Source organism: Lycorma delicatula, chromosome 10 (assembly GCF_047948215.1).
Source record: "Lycorma delicatula isolate Av1 chromosome 10, ASM4794821v1, whole genome shotgun sequence".
Classification (NCBI taxonomy): Eukaryota; Metazoa; Arthropoda; class Insecta; order Hemiptera; family Fulgoridae; genus Lycorma; species Lycorma delicatula.
Genome location: NC_134464.1, coordinates 114,594,044 through 114,607,478, shown reverse-complemented (window position 1 = coordinate 114,607,478; position 13,435 = coordinate 114,594,044). Strand labels below are relative to the sequence as shown.

Below are 13,435 nucleotides of genomic sequence, written 5' to 3'. Positions count from 1 at the left end.
GATAAATTTTCTTTGTCTGCCCTTTTTAAAATTTCTTTATATATATGAAACCCTATTGATGAAATTCCCTCCTGGACTTTACCTTTGGATACTTTTCCAGTAAGGTCCATATCACGCTATGAACTGCTAAGGATTCCCCATAGATCTTTAATGCAGTGGTTTCCTGTTGCTTTTTTCATCCTGATGTTGTTGACCATATGGTTTCTCTGCCTTCATGAGCAATTTCTCACTCCCAGGACAATAAGAGTGCCCTCCCTTCTACCTGCTCATCCAGCCTCCTCAATGGCTGTTGGCACTTGGTAGAAGGATGATCACTTATACCGGTGATCCCTTGGCTGTGATAGCCTCATCTGTGAAAACAGGTTCTGCTGTGGAGCCATCTACACTACCACCTGTGAAGGTAAGATTGACATTTGTATGAGAGAGGCTGTTAGAGACGCATCTCATACATTACTTCTGCCCCTTTGAGTAACTCACCAAATAACTCAACATAGGAATATAGTATATAAATATGTAAAATATTTAATTGCAATCAAAATATGATTATAATTTTTGATGAAAAATGTAATAAATTTAATTAATTAACTACATAATAAGTGATTCTTGATTTTTTTTTCAATATTAAAGTATTGTTAAAGTTATTTAATTATGAATTACTTTTGTGATTAATTACATGCAGTGGAATAAAAATTACTATACGGTGGTTTCTGTTGAATCCAGATAATTTTGCAATTGTTAAATTTATACATACTTTTGTCAATGTTATAAAATATTAATTCTGTTATACTAGGTTTAATTTAAAAAATGGTGTTTGTTATAACATTGTAATTAGTATATAACATGTAATAATATTATTACCTTAAGGGTTAATAAATTGTTGGTTGATTTAATAATAATTATATTTTTATCACAATTATTTTTCATTATATTTTATTCTCATTCCTTGATTTCTATCTTAGTAATTATAAATCAGGTAACTTATTTAGAAGCAATTTTTTTTTTTTAATTGTAGTGTAGGTTTTAGATTACTTACTAGCTGAATGCAGATGTATATTTTTAGTTAAAAATCAAAAGAAACTAGTCCTGTGTTCTGTAGATTTTCTTATCTGTATTACGAGTAAAGCAACTTGTTCTGACTGGCCAACTGATTTAATACCCAGCAAAAACTACTGAAGATAAATGATGAAAATTTGTATATATGTTCTCCTTAAGGTGTAAAAGGTGACCACTGAGGATTTTTTTGAATTTCTTTTTTTACAGGGTTAAAATGAAGTTATAATGAAATTTACCATTTCTTTTAATTTTTCTATAACAAATGAAGATATCAGCTTGATTTTTGGTGTGTGATGTGAATATCTAAAAACAAATTTCTTTATTCTTTTTAAATTCAAGGTTTAAAGGTTAAAATGGATTTTGAATTTTTTTGAAACGTCAATTTTTTTAATTTCTTGGTAACAAAACATCAACTTTATTTTTGGTGTATGTAATTTGCATGTAAATATCTAAAAACTAATTTCTAAATTTATCAAAATTCAAGCTTAAAAGAGGGTGGAGAAAGGTAAAAAAAAATTGAATGATTGTAAATTTTCCTCATTTCCTACTATACTAAACGAGATATTCACTAGATTGGGGCTTCCAAATACTCTTCAGATAAATATCTAAAAATCATTTTCAGGTTTTTTGAATTTTGATTTTTTAATGTGTGCTATGGTGTACAGCACGGCAGTTCAACCAACACAGCCATTGTTACTACATGTGCCATACTGCTGACTGTACCTGCTTCCAGTTACTTCAATAAAAAGTATAAAATAAAAGTAATTTAAATTTTCTTTTAAAAATGAGAAAGAAATATTGTCACCTCCTTAGTGGTATTTATCGGATAACATTAAGTACCAGGCAAAATACATTTTTATCCATGCTATGTTCGAGTAATCAGTTTAATATTTTAAGATGGAGATCAACTATTTTGAAACCTGCATTATTAGTTCACTAAAGTTTCGGGTTCTGTACTGACTTAAGAAATTACAACACACTGATGTTTTTTATAAATTAAACAGGTTTTAATTTTTATTTATCATCATTATGCTCACAAGCACGAGTTGAATGAACACATCAGAGTCCAAGGGACAGAGCCTTCTGGCTAGACAGGAAGGGTCAACAAAGTTGTCATAACCAGCTAAACATCTCCTGACCGTGACGGGAAACACAAGTAACCACATAGCGCAGATGAAGCCGCAACATGGATGTTAGTACAGATAAAAAATTTGACACATCAAACATAGGTATTTTATTGAAATCTCCTGCAAGGAGATTTTGATTTGTTTACCATTTTGATGAAAATTTTTATTTTTAATTTGCATTTTAACCTAGATAAAATAAAAATTAGTATGTTGATTAAGAACTATGCTTACCTAATGAGAATTTTCTGTAATCTGAATTAGGTGTAGTCTTATAATGGTTAATGAAGTTTTACTAAATGTGATATTGATAAACATTGATTATATACGTGTACAGGATTATTATTGATGTTGATAGTAAAATTGATATATCAGTTTTTGTTAAAAAAATTAAACAAATTATGCTATAAAAAAAGACTAGCTACGGCTTGTGGGGGGGGGGGCTGAAATATAATGTGTACTGGAATGTATTAGGAGAACGAAATGTTGCACAAAGCAACAGGTACTACCATCTTAAAGTTTCATTCACCTGCTACTAACATTCCAAAACTCATTAATCCACAGCCTCTCGTTTTCTGTCGGTCATTATTGTTGTGGAGTCTAGTACATTTGCTATGTCAAGTTGTCAAAAACAAGCATGCTGCACGATTGAATTTTTAACAGCAGGAGAGTGAATGTTAGTAACATTCATTATCGTCTAAAAGCCATTTGTGGTGATGAAACTGTTTTTAATTTTTAGTAGGTGTACATTAAAATTTTGTATAAAAAACTGGTAAAGCAAATCTTGAGGTTGAACTTAACTCTGGCCAACTGGTTTCTTTAACTGTTGAGAAGCACCCAAAGGAAACAGGTGGATTGATTCAAAATGACCATCGCATCACACAACTATTCATCACTACCCTGATAGGCATGTCAAAAGAACGAGTAGGACACAATATTGCACAACTGTGCAATATTAAAATCAGTTCATGTAGTGGGTGCCACTACATGACAGAAGGGATGTTGTGAACAGCTTCTGAAACTTTATTGTGGCAAGGAAGATGGCTTCCTTTACAATATTGTACTGAAACACAAAACATAATAATGGGTGCATTATTATGACCACAAGAATAACAGTAGAGCATGGAATGCCAGTGCTATGATTTGTTACAATCAGAAAAATTAAAAACATAATTCTTTATGAAGAAATTCTCTTAACATGTCTGGGATTCCAAACTTGTATACAACTGACTGTCGTTAAGCCAAATTGACTGTAAAATCTGTGCAATATTTTTAGACATTAAAACATCTTGAGATGACAATCCACAGAGCCAAAAATTATTCAATAATACTCAGCCACACATGTCATTCACAACCACTGAATCTTTTGTGAAATAGAGATTTGAAACTATTCCACACCCTCCATACTTGCCAATTTTGATGCCCTGAAATTTTCACTTTTTTCTGCAATTAAAAGAGAGATATTAAGGGATATTCACTTCATCACAGATAATAAACTGATGGATGCAGTGAGATTGTGAATTAAGGAAAGTCTGCCAGCATTCTTCACTGATGAAATGAGAAAACTGGTTCAGTGTTGAAAGAAACATGTAGCTGTAAAGTGTGACTAAATGGGAAGATAAATGTATGAGTTTGTACCAAATAAAATGCATTTGTATGTGATATTTGTTTTATTTGGCTATCTTTTCATTTGCGAGTCATGAACGACTTTGCATTATATTTCAGCTATCTTTCATAGTACAGTAGGAAGTTTAGGGTTATATTTGTGGGTAATGTTGATTAAACTTTATTATTTAAGTAGTAAATAAATAATATTAATATTCAATATAAAGTTTATGATCATCGGCCGAATGACATTTGCCAAACCATAAGCTGCTATATAAAGCCTTGGTAACAGTTAAATCCCAAAGATATGACATTCCTTAAATATTGATTCCAGTAGCATTTGTAAATGTAAAATCCTCAATCATTTATGCATGTCTCGGTTACGAATTTGTACTTCAGTCAGAGTGCTACCATTGGATGTCTTTATATCTTGAGACCTATATACATCATTGATTTTTTGGCCTGTTACTTTTGCTAAGATTTTTTTCAGACTTTAAAACCTTTTAATTGTAAACCCTGTGCCAAACCCACATACAGTGGTCAAAAAAAGAAAAGAGAGTCTTATACTTAACTGTTTATCCACCAGTTTGTAAACTGCAGTAGTTTAGATTTAGCCCCATTACTGTGTTAACAGTATACTAGCACCTCACGTAATTATAATATATTATAATAAAATTATGACCATGGGCTGAAAATTCCTTTCCTTAAAAGCCCATTGTTATACAAAAAATGTTCATTCCTTACAGCTTAATTTTGCTTGATAGTCTTTGGTCAGGTTAATTTTTTTTAGGATTAGTTTATGTTATTTGTATCGTTGATCAGTGTAGATTACCATCTTCTACTATTATTATAATATTGTTTGTTAAATATACTTTTATCTCTGATCAGTTATGAGCTTACCGTACATGTACACTACAATAATGTACTAAAACAAGAATTTCATGCTAATGTTCCATTCCTTTTAGAATAATACATTACAGTTTTATAATTTTATTGTTTTAGGTTACAGAATAAAAATAGATGTACTTCTTTATAATGATTAACTTTTTTACCAAATAAGTTTTTTTTCTTATGAAAAAGTGAGTTAGAAGTGCTCATTGTAAAAAGTAATTTAATGTTATCAGAAAAAGTGTTTAGAAATTCAGTTAGTTATTAGGATAGGAAAAATTGATATCATTTCGGGTAAAATACAATTTATTAATTTAAAATTATTTGGTGGTCATTAGACAATAATAATTTTTTTTTTATTCTCCCACATACAACTGCAGTATAATTGGACTCCACTGTGTTATATAAAATCCAATGTTCATAGTTTTTTTTAATTGTTATTATTGTAAGAATGGACATTTGTTATTTATTTTTTTATTAAGGGTTTTTTTTGCAAAAAACAGTACTGGAAAATCTTCAAAATTAACTGTTAAGATATAACAGATCAACATGCTTGTTATATGATCAACATGGCTGTTAAAAAGGAATTTTAGTTAAAACTATAATTTTTTTGGAAAAAACTTTTTTCTTTTACTTTTCTTTTAATTTTAATCAAATAAATTAGGTAGGTAGGTTATGTGGTACAGTAACGTAAAGTTAAGACTATTTTCTTCCCCCCTAGTGAATGAAAAGTTTTTTTCTAATGGCGTGAATTAATATTAAATTTAGAAATTAAAAAAAAAAATTGTAAGTCTTCAGTAAATATTGCCATGCTTAACAGTATTTCATTTTACATATTGTGTTAGCATTGAGGTGGAACATTTTATCATTAAAATTAATGAAAATATTGTATAATTCTGCCTGCAGAAGTGATCATCTTTCAAACACTCTGGTCGTTAATTAATCTACTGATTAATGATGACATAAGTTGGTGGTAAACAATCAATACTGACTGATCAGGAGGGTGATGAGTGTTAATAGTCCATCACTGTTGTTACATCTACCCTATAATTGTCTAAATTCATTTAGAGGTTAGCTATTTTTAATTGGATTTTAATATTGTGCTCTTGATATCTACGTCCTTTGATTAGCGGATCCGATAAACAGCACAATCAGTTATGATTGATTTGAGATGGACAAACACTAGATGCCAATCTTAATTGAGGTTACAGCCTGTTTTAAAACATTGTAATCTCAAAATAATTTTTTTTGCTTACACATTATTTTATTTTTATAAATTATTATTCCTATGTTTCCTTAAAACATATTTTAAAGATCCTTGTTTTCTAAAGTATAAAAACAACAGTAAAAAGATATTTTCATTGGAAAAATAATTTATTTTTTATGAACATTTTCAAATCATATTGAATATGAAAATATTTTTAAAAAACCATTTAGAGACAAAGTATATAATAATAAATATTAATATTAATTTTGGTTTTAAAAAGTAATAATAAAAACAAAATTAAGAATATGTAGTTTATAAATATAAAAATTTAAATAAATTAATAAATCACCTATTAAGATAATTGACTTATGTTGTTGGCAGCACTGGTAAATATGGTTTGTTAATTTGATTGATATAGTTAATATTCACTTCAACTGCTGATCGTAATAAAGGTGATAGTCCTAAATATTTCATTATTTACTAAAAATCTAAAATAATTTTTCTCTTCACATATTATTTGTGGAAACTAATTCTGAATTAATCATTTCAAAAATGTTTCTGTTAAATCTGAGGTAAGACTGTTGTTAATGTTTTGCAATTACTCTGATCATGGAATGAATTATAAAAATTAAGTGGCATAAAATCTTTGTTAAATTAATTAAAACATTAACAAAAAAAGGGGGTTTTTTTAGATATGCACATTCATACATTCACAAAAATTAATTATTTTACTGTAGATTTATTCTTTAATACAACTAGTTTATTATTATTATTATTATTGGCATTTTCTTTTTAATCATTATTTAGTAAATAGAAATTTGATGTTCCATTGTACATAAGCATGTAAAATTTAAATTGAACTATTTTTTTAAATATAGTATTCATATTTACTAGTATTGTATGGGTTGTACTAAATACCATTATAGGTTGTTTTTAAGCTGTTATTATGAAAAACTCTCTAAAAAAAACCATTTGAATTTAGTTATTAAATTTATAGATTTATTATAAAATTTTTAGATGCAGACTTTTGAAGTAAACATGTTTTAGATGTTATTAAATCTCTGTAGATTTTTTAAAATTAAACATTCATTAAAAAAAAATATGTTAAATTTATACTAAAGTTTTTAATTTTTCTTTTTAAATTAGTGGTATTAGTAATTAAATTGTTAATTTTATTTCAAGTTTAACTGAAGGGTTTATGGCAAATGGTGACTGTTTCCCCGATTCTTCCTCTTGTACTACTTCCCCGATTCCCACATCTTGTCTAAACTCAATCCTACATTCCTCCTCATATGATAGGGTATCCGGAAGCAAGACAATTGAGGTGTGCTCGATCAGATGTCCTCTTGCGATGGGGTTGATACCAACACTGCAGTGTCATCTGTGTCTCTGTCTGTATCATCCGGAGTGCGTCGGACTAGAAGAAGCTATTAATCGAACGATACACAGCTACGTTTGTAAGGTTAGTTAAATATTGGTTACATTTTATATATATATATATATATATACATATACACATTTTTTTTTACCAGTTTTAAGTTTGTTTTAATTAAATGATATCAATTTACAATGATACCAATTTAATCATTCTTGCTATGTTCTTGTCCATTATGGTCTGTGATGATATTAATTGAAAAGTTAAACTTTTGTAAAGACAAACGAAATAAAAAAGTTCAAAAGATTTTCAGTTCACTTTTTTGACCATCCTCAGTAAATGATGCTGCAGTTTTCACACTGCTGTCAGCTTGTAAACTGTCTCATAGACACAAATCCACCAACTTTGACAACAATCTTAAGATTCCACACATACATAAAAAAGGACCACATAAACATACACTGAACATTATGAATTGTATAAATGTACCAAAAAAAATGATACTAAATATGAAAATACAGCTCACCATTCGCTAATGATAGTCTTGAAGACAACTTAAAATGTTTTTAAATGAGATTTTTATTATAGTTTGGTTCAGTTTGTTACACAAGTTAAAATTTTTAATTATATCCGGTCAACTGTTGAATTAGTTTCATCATCTACCCATTTACTATAAAATAAATATTATACTCGCTTGATATTTTTTTAATAATAAAGTTACATTTTTTTACTATTTTTTTGTACTTTATATATATAAAGTCATATTATGATTTAAAACATTTGATATCTCATTAACCTAATGCCTTTAACTTTTTTCTCTTTAACAATTTGATATTATTTTGTTGCTGCACATATAATTTAAAAATTATTTGACAGTATAAGAATAATAAATATGTATGCATATGAATTAATTGTTTTGTGCACAAAGAACAAAATTATTAAACATACTATTTTAATGAATATAACATTATTGTTAACTTATTTGTAGTTACTTCTTGGACTGTGCCAAATGTCTGGCTAGATTGGTGTCAAAAAGGACATTCAGCTGAAGAAAAAAAATTTTAATATTAAATATATTGATTTATAACCAATAGCCATGAGAGTGCTAGCTCAATTATCACTGAATTCATTTTAGACAAATTTTGCTCTACAACAAAATTGTATTTAAATACAATTTTAATAATAAAATAAGTTACAAAACAGAATCTTTGCAATCTTAATTCATTGTGTTTAAGATTAAACCTTCAATACCACACCTCTCTTTACTTCAGAAACAGAACTTTTCAAAATTATTCTGTTCTCTTAATAAATAACCTTACTGAAAAATTAAATAAAAATTGGAAAACATGTTTGTCTATAAGTTAGTTTCCAAATGGAGGGTTAAAACAGAACCTCACTTTGCCCTGTCAGAAATGAATTAAAATCAGTTTCAATGTTTAACTAAAGTTTTGGAATTTTAGTAACATTATAATAAAAAATGTTTAGTACTGTGAAGGGAATAGAATAAATACTGAATGAAAGGATTAATGTGAAACTTATTTGAGTTATTAAAACTAAACCCCAACCGTAATTTTCTGTATAGTCTAATTTTCTTGCAGATCAACTTTATTTATGATATTTTCAAAATTTCACTCTTCTCTTGACTGAAAACTGTACATCACAGTTGAGCATCAGAGTAGTTTTAAGAGTTAGTTTGATGATGTAGCCTTCCTATGTCAAATTTCAAACCAGACTTATATTTAAATGGTAACATCTATTGGGATGTTTTCTGATCACCATACCCTTTACTTGATTCTAATCAACAACATATCATGGCACAATGATCCACACATTCAACAAGTTGCAGGTACTTTCATTACATGAAAAATGGCTCTAAATCAGTGAAACATAAATCTTTTGGTTTCATCAGTGTGCTGCAGTTAAGTTCTAATTATCTAACTTGTGCAGTTTTATTAGTTCTTTTAAGTCATACTGATGTAAAATTATTAATCTTTATCTAATTATATATATGCAGTTTAAATACCATGTCACATAAAATTAAGTAGTATTAATTTTTTTCATTACGGTACATTGATATTTATTTTTTTTAGACTAATTAATTATTCTGATGTGTCTGTAAATTTATGAGTCATTTGTGTTATATTGTGAGTTAACTAACAGAGTAAATTGTTTATTGTATTTTTAATCGCATTTGGAGTGCTAGATTAGTCATAATTGTATATAATTACCTCTTGTTAATTTGTTATTTAAAAGTTTTTAGTTGTTTATTGTATATTAGGTTTAATTTTTATAAATATCTGGCTTTATATGCTGCTTACTTTAAATAAAACGTTTCAAGGAACTATAATTGTTTTTACTGAGGTAATTGTGTGATTAAAAAATTAATTTAATATAAAAAACTTAACATTTATTTTTTCTTAATATGTTAATCATTTATAGTAATACTTAATGTAGTTTTTTTTTTTTTTTACTTTTGATTTTTTATTATTTTTATGAAGAATGTTTTAAAAAGTTTCAACTTAATGTTAATGTTAGATTTGTTTGCATTGTTTTCGCTTAACATTTCCCAATTAATTTTTGTACCATTAGATAGGAAAAATGAGAATCTCCATTTTTAACACCAAGGTTGATGGAATGCAGAACATTTTTTGAATCTTTATTTTGTAATTGTAGGTCAGGCAAAAGTTGTAGACTTGCTTAGTTTCTGTTAAGAAATTAAAAAATTTTCCCTCGGTAATAAGTTTTTTTTTTTTTACAATTGTTTTATATATCCCCTAACAGAAACTTTATGAATTAACTTTGGTAAACTTACAACAGTTTTGGTTCAAATATATTGTGTTTATGCCACACAAGATGAAAGATTTAAATTCTTTTATTATCGTTAAGTAATTTTCAGCACAGTTTAACACATTGATAATACCAGATGTCAGTGAATATTATAGTCACAAAGGAAGATTTTGTAAGTTATTTCTTTTCCTTGAACTCAATTTTTCATTTGTCAGGATCTTTTCATAATGCTGGAACATCTCATATTTAACTGGAGAGTATCCTCTTAATTAATTCATGTGATCTTGTAAATTATTTCTATCTTTTAAAATTCATAAAAATTAAGGTAAATGAATTTACTTTAATTTTTAACTATTACATAAATTTAATTGTGCTTTGTGCATTAATAAAATTCTTTTAACATGTGCCCTCAGTATTTATTTTGTACCATTACTTCTAAATGGGAGTCACCCTGCTGAGAAGCCAAGTTTAACCCTCCTTATCGTGGCCCCCCCTAGCTACCTTAGCGTAGATGCTTGCTCCCTTTATCCATAGATGCTGTTTGTTATATAACCACTTCCAGCCTATATGTAATGGAAAATGTGTCTTAGTTAGATTTTGATTGAGAGAATCACAGTGATATAACCCCAGATGAACTTTAAATTTATACAGAAATGTTTAGTACATTATTTTAATTAGGTTTAATTTTTTTCCTAATAAATTTTTTTTATAAATTTCATTTCAAAATCAAATTTAGCCTCTTTTCTTTTCTAACCTAACATTTATTTATTTTTTTAAATTGTCTCTACCTCTTTGGCTTGTTTTATGTTTACAGAAAGATATTTGAAATCTTAAAGAACACTAACTTAAAAAGTATTTAAACTGTACAATTTAACCAGAAGTTTGTGTGTTTATTTCCATCCTCTAAGCTGTATTATTTATGAGTTAAAGTAACGCAGGATTTCTTTTATTACACAAATAAAAAGCATCATCGTAGCATGTACAGAAGTTTTGTTTTATAAACTTTTTTTTTGTTGTTGAGCATTCTCCCTTTTATTAGTTATAAAAAAGTTAACGATGAGGTAATTAATAACATATTAATTAACAAATTTAATTTTTTTTTTATAGTTAACATATTTCTTCAACTTTTATGTTGAAGAAATATGTTTGTTGGTTACTTCATCATTAATAAGTTCTATATACTTCATTATTGGGTAATTAATGCATAATTTAAAATTGTTTTACATGTACATATTTTATTTTCTTACAAGTGGTTATATTTCTTTTAAAAGCAAATTTTATGATTCATTTAACTTGTTGGAGTTACTGAAGCAATTACTTTAAGCAGATGGTTAGAATATTTTACGAGTGTATGTTAAATGCTGGTTGATACAGAAAGGTAAACTAAGATTTATTTGCTCCATTACCTTTTTAGAGAAATATCAAACTATGAGTTTTAATTTGTTGGATCACATAGAATGCCTTGCCGGTCAAGATATTTTTCCACAATCCATCTTTATCATTTTATATAGCACTTACTCATAAAAACAGAATTTGTTTTATTGTATTTTAATAAAAAAATTAATATTTTAAAATATCATACATACTGTTTGTAAATAGTATGATATATATATATATATATTTTATACATGTTCTTTCTTTTAGTTTTATCTTTATTAAAAAAAAAAACCTTAAATAGTTGATATAACATCTTAACAGAGCTTTTTTTTATAGTTTCATTGTTTTCTTCATTTGCTTTAAAAAATTTTTTTACATTAAATTAAGTTGAAGATTACAGTTATACTTTGGTTATTTTTTTATGCTTGATCGGTTCTTTTTTTTTTCATTATAATTAAAATTCTGTAGAGTTAACAGGGTTTAAATCTTGGCAGTTACACACTGTTAGAATTGCTTTTGACTTCAGATGTTGAATTAAAGATTATAAGGTAGATTTTACAGTTTGAAGTTTGTTCAACCTTTAAAATTTTATGTGGTCTGGGTTTTACGTTTCACTCATTTTTTTATTTATCTGTAATTCTTGTATTTTTTTTTATATTTGTATTTCAATGGAACTGTTAATTGAATAAGTCAATTACTATATTGAACATAAAATTAGCAAATTATCTGTATGAAACTTAAAATAATGATTCCTTTAAAACCAGTTATTAGACTTTACTGGATCAAAACAGAAAAACTGAATTTGAGAGGGAATTGCTCTTAGCTTCCAGTGTGAACCTGGCTTAACTCTAAGTTATGTTTTTTCTATCATGAATTACCCCTTTAAAAGACCATTCATGCTCCCCCCTTACAAATTCATTTTGGCATTATTAATGGCTATTAATCACTGTAAAATGCCCTAATTTGTAATTACACATTGATGTGTAATTCTTACTCTCTACTTTTATTTTTCTAACTGCTGTTGTTACCCAAGACGTTCCAAATTTTGTGAAACTATCTGGTTGGCTGTAAGGGATGCAATTTACTGCCTTAGGCAACACTCAAGAGTCATTATTGTGCTACTGATAATAATGAACAAACATTTAAAAACTTTCTTCTTACACACAACAATGAAATAGTTCTTCCCGTATTTTTATCCTCTCATTTTTTATTACAAGCAAAATTTCATTTACAGTATTGAAGAACTTTTCAGTCATCAGTATTTTGACTTTGTAACCGTGTTATGATATTTACCATGTAAATACTGTTGTAAATGCATACAATAAAAATTAGTTAATAAATTGGTAATCTGAGGTAATTAGTATTATTTTATTAGAGCTGTAAATTTATTATACAAAATTATAATTCATTGTAAATGTAAATTGAAAAGTACAGTGTTGAATGTACATTTATTGTTTGTATATTCAAACTAATAAAACGGATTTGTTTTTCAATAAGAATGGCGATTATTGATGCAGTAGGTCACATCACAATCTATGATAGTGATGTCTTCTTGTTTCAAAAGGAATAATCATGTGCGTTTGGTGGTAATTCACTCGTGTTATTTATGTTATCTAAAGAAATTTATTTTTAACACAATTAATGGTATACTAGACTAGTGTTAATTTAGATTTATGACATCTATTATCTGATTGTGAAAAAGTGAGGTTCATTATGTCTAAATTAGGGTAATTATCTGTTTCGAATTTTCATAAAAAAAAGTAGTTCAGTATTGGCTATTTATTTTGCATTTAATTTATGACTGAAAAACTTTTCTGCAAAGTGTTTAAAATTATTTTTAACTCACGAAGATGATTATGATACATATAATTTTATAAGGAAAGAGTATTTAATGAATTCATTATGTCTATAGGATCCATTTCTTCTTAACATTCTAATCATGACATAAAATATACATTCATATACATATATTTAATTAAAAACAATTATGTATTATAACCACCAGATACAGTTAGAATA

At 27.4% G+C, this 13,435-nt stretch overlaps 1 protein-coding gene across 7 annotated transcripts in view; it reads left to right on the top strand.

The window, feature by feature from the left end:
* LOC142331438 (uncharacterized) overlaps positions 1-13,435 on the top strand; it is a 306,269-nt gene that overhangs the window by 238,927 nt on the left and 53,907 nt on the right. For 6 of the 7 annotated variants that reach the window (XM_075377347.1, XM_075377346.1, XM_075377341.1 and 3 more), the window contains one exon: positions 7,177-7,339. The exons of the other annotated variant lie outside the window; for it this stretch is intronic. In XM_075377347.1, the coding sequence (XP_075233462.1) occupies positions 7,177-7,339 (163 nt within the window). The remainder of the gene's footprint in view (positions 1-7,176; positions 7,340-13,435) is intronic. 7 annotated transcript variants of the gene reach the window in all.